At 38.5% G+C, this 17,576-nt stretch overlaps 1 protein-coding gene across 2 annotated transcripts in view; it reads right to left on the minus strand.

Moving 5' to 3' along the window:
* LOC132816810 (heat shock protein 105 kDa-like) overlaps positions 1 to 17,576 on the minus strand; it is a 92,471-nt gene that overhangs the window by 45,729 nt on the left and 29,166 nt on the right. Inside the window, exons 2-6 of one of the 2 annotated variants that reach the window (XM_060826773.1) lie at positions 9,341 to 9,506; positions 7,466 to 7,565; positions 7,246 to 7,379; positions 2,562 to 2,806; positions 1,948 to 2,176 (exon numbers count right to left, since the gene is read on the minus strand). In XM_060826773.1, coding sequence (XP_060682756.1) covers positions 1,948 to 2,176; positions 2,562 to 2,806; positions 7,246 to 7,379; positions 7,466 to 7,484 — 627 coding nt within the window. In that variant the 5' untranslated portion in view covers positions 7,485 to 7,565; positions 9,341 to 9,506. The remainder of the gene's footprint in view (positions 1 to 1,947; positions 2,177 to 2,561; positions 2,807 to 7,245; positions 7,380 to 7,465; positions 7,566 to 9,340; positions 9,507 to 17,576) is intronic. The other variant, XM_060826774.1, reaches the window with a different exon arrangement.

The following is a 17,576-nucleotide window of genomic DNA, read 5'->3' on the forward strand; positions in this document are numbered from 1 at the left end:
TTAACCAAATTTATGAAGAAAAGCCAATGGACGTAGTACACCTAAATTCTGCAATATCCTCCTTCTTGCCCTAGGAAGTTGGTTAAAAAAATTAAAGCATATGGGACAGGAAATAAACATAGGCATGGATTAATGTTTTCTATCTACTAGCCAATCCGAGAATAGGAATTAGTGGGTCTCTCTCATGCTGGCAGATTGTGATTGATAGTGTACCACAATGTATAGTACTTGGCTGTCAGCAGTCCACAATATGTATCAATGATTTGGAAGTGGGGACCAATTGTAATATTCCCAAATTTGTTGACAATACAAAAATAAGTGGGAATATGTTGTGGGAAAGATATGAATTGGCTCCAGGAGGATTTGGTTAAGCTTACTGAATGAGCAACAACTTGACAGATGGAATATAATGTAGAAAAATGTGAGACTATTCATTTTGGTAGGAAGAACAGTGGTGAGGAATATTTCTTAAATGATAAGACATTGAAACTGTGGATGTACAAAAGGGACAGAGGTGTCCTTGTCAGTAAGTCACTGAGGGCTAACATGAAGGTGTAGTAAGCTACCAGGAACTTAACAGAATGTTAGCCTTTAGTGCAAGACTATTTTAGCACAGGAGTAGGGAAAACTTACAATTACTTGGTTAAACAACACATGGAGTATCATATGCAGTTTTGGTCTCCTTGTCTTAGGGAAGATATTATTGCCATAGAGAAAGTGCTATGAAGGTTCACTAGACTTATTCCTGGGAAGGTGGGATTGTTCAATTAAGACAGATTGGGTAAAATGCAACCTGGACTTCCGAAGAATGAGCAATGATCTCTTTGAAACATCCAATTTACTTAAAAAGGACATATGGGGTAAATGCAGGCAAGATATTTACCCCAGTTGGGAGTCAAAATCAGGAAACACATTTTTGAAGCATGGGAGATTGAGAGAAGAAATGATTTTACTCAGACGGTTATGAACTTTTGGAATTCTCTACCAGAGACAGCTGTCAGTTTTTGAGTATGTTTAAGGTAGCGATTAATAGATTTCTGATCACCAGTGGCTCACAGGATTATGGAGATTTGGTGAGTAAAAACGCATTGAAGTGTTTGGCCATTCAGGATTGTATTGAATGGTGGGCAATCTTAACAGGCCTAATGGTCTATTTCTATTCTTATGCTTTCAACCATTATCCAATCCAAGAACATTCTGGGTAACTGTGGAGATAAACATCTTTTAAGGTACAGTATTTGGATAAACAAGTTTATCCAGCTATGAACATACCAATTAGGAAGAGTGTAGGCATTTAGCTCCTTGAGCCCATTCCATCATTAGGGTTGTGGCTGACCTGATTACACTACATTCCTGCTTATGTACCAAACCTTGCTGATCAAGAATATACTTTAGTTTTTTGTTATGTTTAGTCATAAGAAGCAACAGTCAAGAATATATCATTTACTGACTCTTGATTCAAATATTATTATTCAAATAATAAAATGAAATAGCCCATTTCCCTTTCCTGGTCCACAAAAGTTCAACATCAATTTAATCCATATTACATATACTTAAAAGGATAAGTAGACCAAGGTTATTAAATAAAATAATCAAAGTTGAAGGCTGAAACTGTTCCCTTAAATTCCTGGTATATTTGGTTAAGAGCAAAATACTCTTGGAGAAAGTGAGGACTGCAGATGTTGGAGATCAAAGCTGAAAAATGTGTTGCTGTAAAAGTGCAGCAGGTCAGGCAGCATCAAAGGAGCAGGAGAATCGACATTTCGGGCATAAGCCCTTCTTCATTTTTTCCTGCTGCGCTTTTCCAGCAACAAATTTTTCAGCAAAATACTCTTGCCAGATTAAAAAGGTTTTGTTGCAGTTTCTAATTATTTTTATTGTTTAGAATTCAAGCAGACCGACAATCTGCAGTGAACAAGCTTATAAGTATTTTAATCGAAATTTTACCTGCAAAGCACAGCCTCTGGCCACTGCTTCATCAGCATTGAGTGTAGTGCTGACAGCCTTCTCAAAAAAATTTGCTATCCTTTCTTTGACTGCAGGAATACGCGTGGACCCTCCAATGATCTCAACAGCATTAATATCTCCAAGTTTGAGGTGTGTTTGTTCCATAACTGACTGCAGAGGTCCCTCCACTCTCTGCAGCAGGTGTGCAGATAACTCTTCAAAGTGAGTTCTGGAAGAAAACAGATTGATGGGCTACTGATCATTTAAAACAAAAAAAAATCAACTTTTTAAGGAATGCATATAATAGACTGTGCATGTAGAATTTTTGAAAGTGAAACCTAATGCTTTAAAGATAAATGCTCTAAGTCTCTTCTAAACTAATAAGCTAGTCTCATTAACAAAGTACAGTGCCTTCCTTTTTTTTTTAAAAAGAGTACAGTAAATGAATAGCATCTCTGGTTTAATAATTAGTGGCTATTTGTGGCTAGGCAGTGGTCTTAGGCAGCTAATCTAGAAAATGAAAGCAATGATAACGTTCCACTGGTATGCTAGTTCATAATACTTTAAACTGTACACACATGCTGTAAAATATTTTAAATTTACTTTGCACTTACCGATTCATCTTTCCAGTTACATCCAGGTCATTCATGAAGCACTCAATGTTCAAAGGAATATCCATGGAGTTGGCGCTCATGAGTTTCTTCAGCTTCTCACACTCTTGATACAGCCGCAATAAGGCTCGGATTTTAGACTTTACATTTAAATTGTACCTCTTTTGGAATTCAGTACAAAAATACTCAACTAATACTTTGTCAAAATCTTGGCCTCCGAATTGTGGATCAAAAGCAGTTGCAAGTACCTTAATGAAAAAATAATTGGAATTTAGCTTACTTCTGAACTTTGGTAATTTTACAAATAGAGTTTTCAGAAAAACCTTCTCTAATGCTTTTCAGGTCAGCAATGACTTTAAAATTTTTGTGCATCATATTAAATGCTTGGATAGTATTTTCCACATCCCTTTAATTAAGATAACAATCAAGCTGCTTGACCAGTATGAACACACGTCATCCGGAAGACTGAACATTTGGCATATTACCTAAATGTTACAAGATTAATCCACCAATTACCTTATCAGTAAGTACTTAAGACCAGTGCTGATTCTTTTCTATAAAAATGTTTTCAATTCAAAGCTCATTCAAAATTGGCAAGAACTAGAATATTTAATAATGGTTTGCACCAGATGATTTCTATTTCTTCCAAAACATACTGTACAGAAACTTTCAGCTGATACTTACGTTCTTTTGGCTAATCCAAAATGCATCGAGCTTTTTTGGAAGGTTTTTCAAGGTGAGGCCTGGTGGGTTTTCTCATCCTATTTAAATCAAATTTGCCTTATTAGCATGCCCATTTGGCATCTCTCTCACGCCAATCTCTAGTCTATCTTACCACTGTCATTACTGGAACAACTTGCCACTCAGTGGAAGTCCGCTGAAACTCTAGCATCCCTGGAAGCCAGGTCATCTTTGAAAGGCCACAGTACTCTTTAAAGCACACAGTCAGTCTGGAGCTGCCCTACAGTTTCTGACATTTGTCCTGCACATGGTAAACAAGGGGAGATCAGAACTGCCTTTTTCAGCATTGTACTGGAGATTCAAGTAGATGGGAAATGCCAGTATAGGACTTTCTGTCCTCAGCACAAACATTGAAGGCCATGACATCAGGCCAAGCCAACCTCATTAGAGGTTGTGGCTGAAAATGTGTTGCTGGAAAAGCGCAGCAGGTCAGGCAGCATCCAAAGAGTGGGAGAATCGAAGTTTCGGGCATGAGCCCTTCTTCAGGAACCTCATTAGAGGTTGTCCCAAGGTTAAAGCAGTCTCAGCCATCCAGAAGAATGCACAGCAAGGTCTGTGTCCTTCTCTACTCTGCCAAGCTAATCTAAAATTTCCAAAAGAATATATGACTTTCTACAGAATGTTTACTAGATCGGTCTACAGATGGTCCTTGTGGCTTCAAAAACCAAATCTGTGTGATGATGATCAGCATCTTTTTTTTTGCCCTTTCTCTTCCTCCCACACATCCTTCATTCTCCAAATATGTTTTGGCTCAATCTCAAGCTGCTGGAATGCTGCCTTTGAGTTGTAACTTTGGGTCATTCTTTCAGGCAAGGAAAGCTCCAGGAGGCTACATATTTGAGTATCATTTTTGTGAAATTAGTCTTGACAAATGACGATCATTTGAACCCAGTAGTACAAACACAGGTGATTAATTTGGTTAATTTCATGTGATACCATTGTTCTAGAACTGAGTTAGATTGAATGAAAATTTTTCCAGTTAGTCATGAGCTGAATTTGAAATAGTCTCTTCACTGGGGCATGTTTAGGGTTGAAACACTGATTTTCTGCCTCTTTGACATTTGGCTGTCAGCATCATGGTGCTAATAGAAGTACATCATTCTCTATCAAATCAATGACTGGTTGAGCTGATATCAGTCTCCATCGACAATCAAATGATACAAGCAAGACTTAGATCTTTGACAGTGAAAAATTGCACAACATAATCCAGGAAGTGCAAATACTTTGATCATCATCATGTGGTTTTGTACTTAAGCCTGTAACCTCACTGCTTAGTATACCCAAAGACACATTTATCTACAGTAAAGCTATTAGAGGAAATTGAGATTGTTAACTTAGCTCCATATTATCAATGTGACAATACCAAGTCAAGCTGTACAGAATAGTTTTCTTAAAATCATGGGATATACCAATATTTACCCTGATATTTCTAATCAAAGCTGTTATTAGATTTAAATTTTAAATTGTTAACTTAGATAGTGCAGTTTACCTAATTTGTCAGGATGCAAAAGCCACAGTCAGTAGAACACTAGGTTTTTAAAAAACTCACTTTATCCCAATACAGGAGACAGAGTTTCGAACAGCTTTATGCAGACTAATTGTAGTCCTGAAGGCTTCACAGGATCAGAAGGGGGAGAAAAACATGTGCAAAGTAGAAATATACTATCATATAATCCATTAAATCACTAAAAAGAATTTGATCACATTTTCTATAAGAACCAGAACAGCAAAGAGTTAGTCTCCCCTTAGATGCCAGGTTTAGGGATATCTGGGACGTTGGAAAGAAATTTGATAGCAGTATTTCTCCCCAAGTCCTTTTCATACAATCATATGAGTTAGGAGCAGCAGTAGACTTTTTAGCCAGATTTATATCAAAGAAGTGAAAAAGTAGGAACGGGGAGGCTGCTAACAAGAGTCAAGAGCTAAGTTAGAAAGCAGGATGCATTGGATCATATTCTAACGTATGTTAGTCAGCTCTAGCTAGACTTCTTAGTTAATGTCAAACTATGTTTTTTGTACAGGATAGTAAAGCTACACAGCAACATGCTCCATGCTATACAGGATCCAGAAGTCTTTTTAGAACATTGAATGCATGATTGAAATCAGTGACATCACAACTCACCTCAAAGAGGCACCCACCGATTCATTAAACTCTATCTTTACGACTCTACCTAAATACTTCCTTGGTTTTTAATTAAAAGTATTTCACTAAACCTAGTCCCCTCAAAGAATAAAGAGAGAAATTGATGCTAGAATTACATAGTCAATTGTTCACGGATTCAAATACTGGTGAGATCACACAATTCTCCTTGAGCCCGTACTTAAAATGGCACTGGAGGATGATGCCAGTAAGGGTAGCCTAGTACCATTTAGTTCAGCAGCTGAACTAAAAGAGTAGGATTAGTAACAGCATCTCAAACCTCAGTTCTGAAAAATCAGGTTGCCAGTGGGCTGTCAGGATGATGACAAGTGGGTGCAAATCAAGAGGGTACCACCTTTATCTCACTGGACACTAATCACTTTTTTTCTCTTTTGTTACACCCTGTAGTAAAGGAGAAACCAAACATGGAAACATTACAGAATGGTGAAGGTGCACCAAAGAGGGACTGAACAGTATCACTATTCATTTGCAACAGGAGGACAATGATGTTTTAAGATTCTCGCACCATTTTCTCAAGTTCAGGCCCATGAGATGAGTAAATTATTGGGAAGATTATAGAGCATAGATATGAAAGACTCAAAAGGCTGTAAAGTGATCATAAATCTCTTCAGGGACTGACTGTGAATCTTCTTATGAAAGCAGCAGGACTGTCAAGCTTCTGAAAATCACCACAAAACATTGCAGATGATAATGATAAGTGTTTTATAATACCAGTTGATATCATTATTAGACAATGTCCGATCTCAGGCTTAACTGACTTAAGTGCAAGGCCTTTTATGTTTTTTCTGCTGCCATGCATGCATAGTAACCTAAAGAGGGCAGTTTGTATGCAGCCTGTGTGGGAAATTTCAGATTGCAATGCAACTTAAAAAGAACATTGTACCTTATCCAGAGACTGGCAAGATGCGCAATCACAGGAGTAGTTGAGGCAAACTAAATAAAAGCATTTACCAAGAAGCTAAAATGTAGAGCGAGAACAGAATTGAGAAATAAACTTGGAGGAGTGCAGTTAGATAGAAACTCAAATAAGTGAGTGAGCTGAGTGGCCTCTTTCTGCATATTATAATATCTTTGTCATGCATCAATTCAAATTTTGAAAATCTCAGCCACATAAGAGACCTTTATCTAGCTTATAATCAAGTAACTAAAGAACAGTAGGGTATTTTATGAGCTTCATACAAAACTTAATATTAATCAACATCAAAAACAAAAAATACTTGAGACAAATTATCTCAAGTGAAAGCAACAATGGGAATTCAAAATTAAGATTTTCAGGGGGCTTAGTAGGGTGAATACCAGGAGCAAAATTTCTCCTGTGGGAGACTAGATATAGGGCAGACAGTTTAAACAATGAGAAGTTTACCTTTTGGATGAAGAGAAGAATGTTTTTCCTTTCAAAGTTTCATTAGCCGATGGAATATTTTTCCTCAACAAGCAGTAGGATCTGGTTCACTGAATATATTCAAGGTAGATTTAAATAGATGTTTGAAAGACAGAAGGATACTGGGGTTATGGGGGAATGATGGGAAAGTGAGAGTTGACACCACAGTCAGATCAACTCTTATCTTACTGAAAAGGTGGAGCAGGTTCAAGGATTCAAATATTCTATTCCTGCTCCCAAGTCACATTTTTCTTATGCAAAAGTTTGCAATAGAAGCTGGAAACTAATAAGTTTTCAGAAGCAGCTTGTCAAAAAGTAATAAAAAAGGATATGTCTGCAATAAATTTCAAAAGATAGTCAGCATATTGCTACATTTTCATAAAAGAACAACACAAAATAATTACCTTAAGAGTCCCCTTATTGAAAGCACAGACGCAAACTTGGAATGCTGAATGACCCATATCTGCAAATACAACAATCTTTGGCTTTTCTTCAGGGACTGGTAAATCTGGCTTGTAGATTCCATAAGCTAGAGATGCTAAAATATTAAAGATAGACAATTAAAACCATTTATGTTTGGAAAATAAAATTTATGAAAAAATAAAATCTGATTCTACATCATACCTGCAGTGGTATCATTCATCAGTCTTAAACAATTCAAGCCTGCAATATAAGCAGCATTTAGCACAGAACTCCTTTCAGCATTGGTGAAAAATGCAGGTACCTACAAAAAGAAATGTTTTAATGTGGTATGAAGTTGCCTTGCCATTCAATACATTTTTTCTTCAACAATATTATTTTTCTTTTTGTTCTCTGTACAGAGATCGGATTGCAAATTATGCTAGTTTTCAGAAATGCTATTGTGAGATAGCATTTCTACTCGGACTCATATGCACCCTCCTCAACTTAAAGCTTTCATGAACCAATGCAATCAGATTGAAATTCTGAATCAAGGTTATGCGTTAAATATAATCAACAGTGATAACCCGGTACACATTTATTAACAGTTGAAATTGGATATATCCCCAAAAAAAATCATTTCCAGTAAGTGCACTGACATGTCACAAAAACGTAAACAGAACCAAATATATTCAAATGTGCAAAGCTTCTCCAGAAATTAATTTTTAAAGATTAAAACTTGCCTCATCCTTGTATCTTAAAAAGGTTTAATTTTAAGAACCTTCTCAAAAATCTGCCAGCAAGCACAATTAGCATTAGTGGAAACTCAACGATGATTAATTAGTTAATGGCATGTCTTGTTCTCAGGGGAACCTGGCCTCTCACATTAAATTTTTAAAGTAGCACAAATGACTGCATAAACTCACTGCAACATGCCCAAGAAATCTTTCCAACATACTATATAAAAAGACCAAAAGGTAGGTAGGTGTTTGGATCTAATGATGAAGAATGAACTAGAGGAGAGAAGTCCAAACATTACGAAACATCAAATGGCAGTTTCCTGTTTTTGAAGACAGGAAAGTTAGGATGAAGGAAACTTATAGCCCATAAAGGTGATTGGTTGCCAATTGCAGAAATGGAGCCTGTAATAAAAGGAGTCCTAGCGACGAAGATCTCACAGACAATCAGAGATCCCCGCAGCTCCAAAACTGCACAGTGGTGGATGATGTGGCTGCTGCTGGTACAATAAACCCCAGCCAAGGTGGAGGATTATCCCCTGGAAAGGCACTTATGAGAAAAGGCAAGTGCTGCTTGACAGGTGAGATCTCATGAGGCGAGGGTTGTTGGGAGACATTGGTTGGCAAGGTCTCTAGAAACCACAGTCCTGTCCCAGGTCCAGTTCCTTGATCTGAATGATCAAGGCATGTCTCCTCCACCCCAGCTCTGTCACAACCAAAGTGACAGTTTGCTGGCAGTGGCTAACTGCTTGCACGGAACCATCTTTCTTCTCCCTTCTCTAGCTGAAATAATTGCAGATAGGTGGAATAAGGCTCTTATTGTGGTCACTAATTGACCACATAGAGGCCATATCTGCTGATGGGAAGATGGACCTTGTCATCTTCAGACAGAATTCAATTCCAGTAAAGGCAGGAAGATGCATCATTCAGGTCCACCAGCAGTCCACCTTTCTATCGCTGGGGCAGATGACTGCAGCCACCTCGGTAGCAGTGACAATGAGTTGAGAAGTCAAAAGAAAAATAAAATTAGGAAGGTGAACAAGAATTGTGAAATTAAATTTTCAATGAACAGGAAACAAAAGAGCAATTATTTTACAGGCAGCGCAATAAAAAACATGTTGTTAAAAGAATAAAGGCCATTACAGGGGACAAAAAGGATTAAGCCACAGTAAACAAAATTAAACAATTAATTTACTTTGTTACTTAGAAATGAGCTAGAACAGGTGAAAAGAGCAATGTGTATTTAAAATTTATAGAAGGGTACATTTGAATAATCTAAATCAAACAATCTCAAAAAAGGATAATGTCCCTAATCCAGATGGAGTTCATCCATACATTTTAAAAGTATCTATGGAAGAGATACCAGAGAAAGTCGGTTAGTTCAGTTGGCTAGAGTGCGATGTAGAATGATGCCAATGACATGGGTTCAATCCCCTGCGCCGACTGATGGTTCATGGAGGCCTGCCTCCTCACCTTGCCCCACGCTTGTAGAGTGGTGCCTCTCAAGCTGTATATAACCAATTGTCCCTCTATAATGGAGAGAAAGAGAGAGCCTGTGGTCCTTTGTGGATTATGGCTAATTAAATTACTACATACATTTAATAACTCATTAGAAAAAGGGGCCAGAGGACTGGCAAATAGCGAAGTTAATACTTATTTTTATGGAAGAGGACAGAATTATAGACCAGTCAGCTCAACATTAGTGATAGGCAAAACAGTGGAAGCCCTACTAAAGTACAGAATATTTGAACATCTAGAAATGAAAATATAATGAACAGTCAGCACAGATTGCAGAAGGGAATTCTTATTTGATCAACCTTACTGATTTTTTTTTGAGTTAACAGACAGTAGAAATGCTAATGCAGTAGATAATAAATACATCTGTATTTTCAAACGGTTATGATAAAAGTGTCCTTTAATAATCAGGTCTTTTGGCAGAATCAACCTAAAAGTACGAGCTTACTATGTTTATACAAGTAAAAGCATACAGATCCAGACATTTGCTTTTTAAAAAAAAAATAAGTGTAGTCCTATTGATCCATGGAACCGAGCTCGATTACAAAATGCAGGTGAAGTTGATATGTACATGGTTATAATCCTGAAGCATAAAAAACACACCTAATAAGATTTTCAAACGGTGCTAAAAGTTACAAATGAGCTAAGTCTGGAATGGTTTAAGAAATAAATTTGCATAATTATGAAAGATCTGCTTTTTAAAACAAAATAAATGGCAGCATGAAAACTCAACATGGCCACCTAATACTTGCACAGCAAGAGGACCTATATGTGGCAGTGAGTTAAGGTGTGCCATAATATCCCTTTACCTCTTTCATTTTCATCCCAACTACTCTATCAAATTTTAAGCTTATGTCGACTCTGACATTATTCTAGAGCATCTTATTAGTGCCTTTTGAAAGCTTTTATAAAATGTTAGAAGCTAATCAGCTAAACAAGAAATCATGTCTTAGCAAATAATGAAACAAATTATTCCACTATGACAAATCAAAATAACTATATACAGAACAACTTTGATTATCCAAACATCAATTATCCAAATTTTGTTTTATCCAAACTAGATCTCAAGGTCCCGTAAAATCGCTACCCATTATCTGAACAAAAACTCTCAACCGCCTCATTTGAATAATCGAGGCTGTTTTATATTCCAAATCCTATTAGTAATAATAAATGCTTATAGTCTGAATCTTCCAGTCTCCAAATGGGCAATTTCTCTGCTGCCTTGGTCCACTAAAAGGCCTCCAATTCTGAGATAATATTGGAGACATTGTAAAGTTCCAATGTATTTAACAGAGTAGTTAAATATTGAGCAGATGAAACCTAGTCCAACTAGGTTACTCAAGAGCTGACAGCCAATTGCCACGGTGATTTCCTCCCCCCACAACTAACTCTGCAGACCATCTGATTAATCATCAACTGACAGATTACCTTGCCACCTATCTACTTGTTAAGTTTCACTCCTGTCGTTCTACCCACTCTGCCCATTCACTAATCCATTCAACAGCGAAACATTATATTTGCTTTATGGTAGCTAATGCGATATACAAGGAACTGTACCCATCTGTCCCTGAGTCTGTGTTCATTGAATTCTGAGGGATGAAGAATGCTACACACGCGTGCACACACGTAAAAACCAAGCAGCCCTGAGTTAGAAAAATGCTTGAACAGAACAGCAATCCTATATTGATTACTTTCCTTGAAGGCTCGGACCTATCCTACGAGCACAGAAACAGGATTTGCAGTGGACCATTAACCTGAGAACTGTTATGTAATGTAATCAAGTCAATGTGGATCTACAATCTAACCAATTTTCCCTGTAAGTTGCGTTGCTAAGCATGTGAAGCCACTCTGACATTCCGTGCACAGCGATCCAGGTGCTGACAGAGTGCAGCACTGACTTCTAGGTCTGGATGTTGCTGCTGTGCACGGAACATCAGAAGGCTCTACTGTAGAAACTAAAAATTACCAGGAACACTGGACCTAACTCCATGTGCCTGCCAATGGTGGGATATAAACGAGGCTTGTTAATGAGGTAATTAAAAGCAATTACCCTTGAGCTTTCCTGAATATATTGACAGCCCACAAATTAAATGAAGTTTCATCGTTTTCACAACCATCATCAAGTCTGCCCAGTTTGGGTTTATCAACAGACTAGGGGTGCAAAGTGATAGCACTGGGGATTTCTCATCATAAGGCATTCTGCCCAAATCGAGTAGCACAGTTTTAAGGGAATGTGGGACCAGAAAGATCTCTACTTTTTGAAATCTTTCTCTAACCCGACCAGAATCAGGGGTCCAGCAACAATCCCTGGCAAAGTCTCTGCAGCATAAGTGGACGTGACGATTTTCCATGATGCTCCTGTTGACAACAGAGAGCTGTAGCCCTCTGAATGACCAGCAGTTTTTGACATACATGACTTAAGACAATAGGTGCAGGAGTAGGCCATTCTGCCCTTGAGCCTGCATCACCATTCATTTATGATCATGGCTGATCATCCTCAAATCAATATCCTATTCCTGCCTTATCTCCATAACCCTTGATTCCACTATCCTCGAGAGCTCTATCCAACTCTTTCTTAAACGAATCCAAAGACTGGATTCTGCCTTCCGGGGCAGAGCATTCCACACACCCACCACTCTCTGGTGGAAGAAGTTTCTCCTCATCTCTGTCCCAAATGGCCTACTCCATATGTTTAAGCTGTGTCCTCTGGTTCGGGACTCACCCATCAGCAGAAACATGTTTCCTGCCTCCAGAGTGTCCAATCCTTTAATAATCTTATACGTCTCAATCAGATCCCCATAGTTTTCTAAACTCAAGGATATATAAGCCCAGTCGTTCCAATCTTTCAATATAAGATAGTCACGCCATTCCAGGAATTGACCTCGTGAACCTACGCTGCACTCCCTCAATAGCCAGAATGTCTTTCCTCAAATTTGGAGACCAGCACTGCAGACAATATGCCAGGTGCGGTTTCACCAGGGCCCTCTACAGCTGCAGAAGAACCTCTTTGCTTCTATTCTCAATCCCTCTTGTTATGAAGGCCAGCATGCTATTAGCTTTCTTCACTACCTGCTGTACCTGCATGCTTACCCTCATTGACTGGTGTACAAGAACACTTAGATTTCTTTGTACTGCACCTTTACCTAACATGACTCCATTTTAGGTAGTAATCTGCCTTCTTATTCTTGTCACCAAAGTGAATAACCATACATTTATCCACATTAAACTGCATCTGTCCACTCACCTAACCTGTCCAGGTCATCCTGTAATCTCCTAACATCCTCCTCACATTTCACCCTGCCACCCAGCTTTGTATCATCAGCAAATTTGCTAATGTTACTATTAATACCATCTTCTATATCATTAATATATATATTGTAAAGAGCTGCGGTCCCAGCACTGATCCCTGCGGTACCCCACTGGTCACCGCCTGCCATTCCGAAAGGGAGCCATTTATCACTACTTTTTTTTTCCTGTCAGCCAACCAATTTTCAGTCCAAGTCAGTACTTTGCCCCCAATACCATGCGCCCGAATTTTGCTTACTAACCTCCTATGTGGGACATTATCAAAGGCTTTCTGAAAGTCCAGGTACACTACATCCACTGAATCTCCCTTGTCCATCTTTAGAGTTACATCCTCAAAAAAATTCCAGAAGATTATTCAAGCACGATTTCCCCTTCATAAGTCCATGCTGACTCTGACCTATCCTGTTACTGCTATCCAGATGTATCATAATTTCATCCTTTACAATTGACTCCAGCATCTTTCCCACTACTGAGGTCAGACTAATTGGTCTATAATTTCCTGCTTTCTTTCTCCCACCTTTCTTAAAAAGTGGTATAACATTAGCCACCCTCCAATCCACAGGAACTGATCCTGAATCTATCAAACTCTGGAAAATAATCACCAACGCATCCACGATTTCTAGAGCCACCTCATTCAGTACCCTGAGATGTAGACCATCAGGCCCCGGGGACTTATCAGCCTTCAGACCTAACAGTCTCTCCAACACCAATTCCTGGCAAATATAAATTCCCTTCAGTTCAGGTCCTTCAGCCACTGTTACCTCTGGGAGATTGACTGTGTCTTCCCCAGTGAACACAGATCTGAAGTACCAATTCAATTCTTCTGCCATTTCTTTGTTCACTAATATATTCCCCTGTTTCGGTCTTCAAGGGCCCAACTTTAGTCTTAACCATTTTTTTTCCCTTTCACATACCCAAAAAAGCTTTTACTATCCTCCTTTATATTTTTGGCCAGTTTACCTTCATACCTCATTTTTTCTGTTTATTTCCTTCTTAGTAATCCTCTGTTGTTCTTTAAAAGCTTCCCAGTCCTTTATTTTCCCACTCATCTTTGCCATGTTATACTTTTTCTCTTTTGACTTTATATGTTTCTTAACTTCCCTCGTCAGCCACGGCCACCCCTGCCTCATAGAATCTTTCTTCCTTTATGGAATGAACTGATTCCGCATCTTCTGCATTACAAACAGAAATATCTGCCATTGTTCCTCCACTGTCATCCCTGCTAAGGTACTGCACCATTGAACTTTGGCCAGCTCCTCCCTCATAGCTCCGTAGTTCCCTTTATTCAACTGAAATATTGTCACGACCGATTGTACCCTCTCCCTTTCAAATTGTAGACTGAAGCTTATTGTATTATGGTCACTACCTCCTAATGGCTCCTTCACTTCGAGGTCCCTGATCAATTCTGGTTCGTTGCACAATACCAGATCCAGAATTGCCTTCTCCCTGGTAGGCTCCAGCACCAGATGTTCTAAGAATCCATCTCGGATGCACTCCACAAAGTCTCTTGAGGTCCAATACCATCCTGATTCTCCTAGTCTACCTGCATGTTGAAATCCCCCATAATAACCATAGTAACATCTTTGCAACAAGCCAATTTCAGCTCCTGATTCAATTTGCATCCGACATCCAGACTACTGTTTGGGGGCCTGTAGATAACTCCCAAGAGAGTCTTTCTACCCTTAGGATTTCTCAGCTCTATCCATACTGACCTGATTCTAGGTCCCCCCGGGCAAGGGGCTGAATATCATCCCTTACGAACAGGACCACACCCCACCCCCTCTGCCCGTCAGTCTGTCCTTACGATAGCATGTATAGCCTTGAATATTCATTTCCCAGGCGCTTTTCACTTGAAGCCATGTCTCAGTTATCCTTACAATATCATAGCTACCAATTTCCAAAAGAGCCTCAAGCTCACCCATCTTATTTCTAATACTTTGTGCATTCATACATAGTATTTTTAAATTTGCTACTGATCTCACCCTTCCTATCAACCCCTATTTCACTCAACCTTACGGCATGATCCTTTTCCCTTTTTGAGCTTTCTGCGTCATTGATACCGTTATCTTTCTTGATTTCCCTTGTTCTAACTTTCCCTTCAATTTCCTTCTTAAACTTCCAGTTTGTCCCCTCCCCCCCCCCGCTATTTAGTTTAAACGCAGCTGTATTGCAGCAGCAACCTGCCTGCCAGAATGCTGGTCCCCAACCTATTAAGGTGCAAATTTATGCCTACCACTTGTCATGAAGATGAAGATGTAGACGTACTGTACCTTTAAGACAGATGAAAAGCTAGCAAGGACTGCCTGACACAGCACACAATGTTCTGAACAAGGTAACAATGTAACACTTGGTCAAAACCAATAGTACAGCTGTGGTACTACGAAACACAAAAACAAATTCAAAGCCGGCCAGTTTAAAATTATGCCCCAAGATACCAGAATCCAATCAAATTTGAATTTAGCATTTTGATAATATTAAAACCAATGAAATGATTGATATTTTGGGTATAAAACAAGACAATTTGAACAGTTAGAGAGAGAATTGCTTTGCCACCAACAAGTACAGACTGCCAGCAGAACAGTTCGCTGTTCTAAAAGATGCCTGTCTATAAGAAGTTTGCGCAGCGGAATATTGAAAAGACGACAGGAAAATCTGCAGAGGAAGATACAAAGAGAAGATTCGATAGCTGACTGGTTTTGAAAATTGTATTTTTTTGTAAATCTTAATCGGGACTTTTTATTGGACTAGTATTGTAAAGTGGGAGATAAAATATAGGTTTAAGAGAAAGGAGCTGTCATTTGTTGTTGGTTTTAATATTGTCTGTTGGACTTGAAGAATAAGGTTGTTAATTTTTTACTTTAAATAGTGACCCATTGACAGTTCTTTGCCTCTCAAATTTTAATAGATTATAGTACAGGGTAAGTCTTTTCTGTGTTGCTGGTTTAAATTAGCAGAGGGGTTTTCTTGTGTTGTAACACACTGGTGTCCTAAATTGCTGGGTGGACCGAACACTGGCATATAACTCAATCATGTCACCCACACAGAAGTGGCAAGGGTTTCAATATCCATTAGGACTATGAAATTCCACCCAACATTCTGCTCTTCTAAGCCAAGATCATTTCTTGCCATTGTTCAGTTCTGATTTCATCCTCTATATGGGCTAGTCTATCTCCTTTTCTTTTTTCCTATTTTTCCAAAAATGTCAAATGCTCTTGCAACGTTAGTTTGCAGCCTGATTCAACTTGCGACCATGGTCAGATTTGCATTGAATTAGGAAGATTCTTGTAGATGCATTTTCTAATCAACCTATTCAAAGGTGTTATGACACACCTCTGGAGCAGGTGGGACTTGAATTCAGGCCTCCTGGTTTGGAGAGAGGGACACTTGTAGACCATTTAAAAAATGGGAGCAGGGAGGTGGCTATAGAAGTCCCAACATTTTCAGACAAACCACACTTTTTTTTTTCTGGTAGGGGAACGTGGGCAGTGGCATAGATCACAAAGAATTTCAATAAGGGAAAAGATTCTAGCAGCTGCAAGGACCTTAAACCTGTAGTATGGTGCCAAAAATTTATAAAAGTTAGACACAAAAGTTCGGAGAAGCATATAAGGTCTGTTTAACTGGCTACAACTGTCAGTAAATCTCTGACGCACTCTCTAATGACAGGCCAGCTGATGAAGCATCTGCTTGAACAGTTTCAATAGGGATATGTCAACAAAGAACTACTTATTATGAATGTTTGGCTAGGTTTCAAAAGCTAAAATCTCTCTGCAGTGATTTCTGAATTCACATTTGATTTACAGCTTAAACAGATGATTAAGCACTAGTAAATTAAAATTAATTTTTCCTAGAAATTAACCAATTCAAAAAGAGTTAAAAGTTTTATGTTTCATTAATGGGATATTTCACTGTCAAATCTGTATAGTAAGGGCCGACTGGATTTAGTTTCTGCATGGTTCCCGAGACCTGCTCATAGTGGATACTGGGTGAATAAGAAGGGAGCACATAAGCGGCCATGGGAAATGATTGAAAATGGGAAATATAAAGACTAGGGGTCTCTCACCTACCCTTTATAGTTTATGCTCTGGTTCCGGTATTAGGAAGCACAAATCCTTCCTGTATTTCACCTATGGGAAGTCTCGCAATTCGCTGCACTTTTTACCATGGTGGATCCACCAATTTAGGAAGTTTCCTGACTTGATCTATCCATCTCAGAAGCCAAAACCTGGCACCAAATCTCTGTAATGTCTACATACAGCAAAATCAAACTACCAAGTCACCCATCTTATAAATGCTGCATGTATTCAGTTAAAAAGGTGTTTAATTCAGTTTGTTTTTAAAACCATTTTTTCCGATTCTGGTTCTTTTTCTAGTGTATTCTTTTTCCCATGTTGGACTTTGGTTTTTAATCAGTATCATTATCTTGCACTATGGCTTTGTCCTTCTAGAAGTCTCTATATAATATCTATAAAATATCCCTGTTTGCCTCTTCAAAAAGAATTCAATCAGGCTCTTTAGACAGGAGCTACCATTTATAAATCCATTCTGTTTGACTAAACAGTAAATAATTTTGAAAAGGTGTTCATGCACTCTATCCTTAATTACAGATGCTAGCAATTTTCTGCTAACAGATGTTTAGCTAAATGGTCTATAATTTCGTCTGTCACCTGAATGACATGCGCAATTCTTCAGAGTTCAAGAAATAAGTCATAAGTCAAGAAAACTTTGGAATATTACAGTAACAACATCCACAATGTCCTCACCTTATTCCCTTACTG

This window comes from Hemiscyllium ocellatum, chromosome 6 (genome assembly GCF_020745735.1).
Source record: "Hemiscyllium ocellatum isolate sHemOce1 chromosome 6, sHemOce1.pat.X.cur, whole genome shotgun sequence".
Lineage (NCBI taxonomy): Eukaryota > Metazoa > Chordata > Chondrichthyes > Orectolobiformes > Hemiscylliidae > Hemiscyllium > Hemiscyllium ocellatum.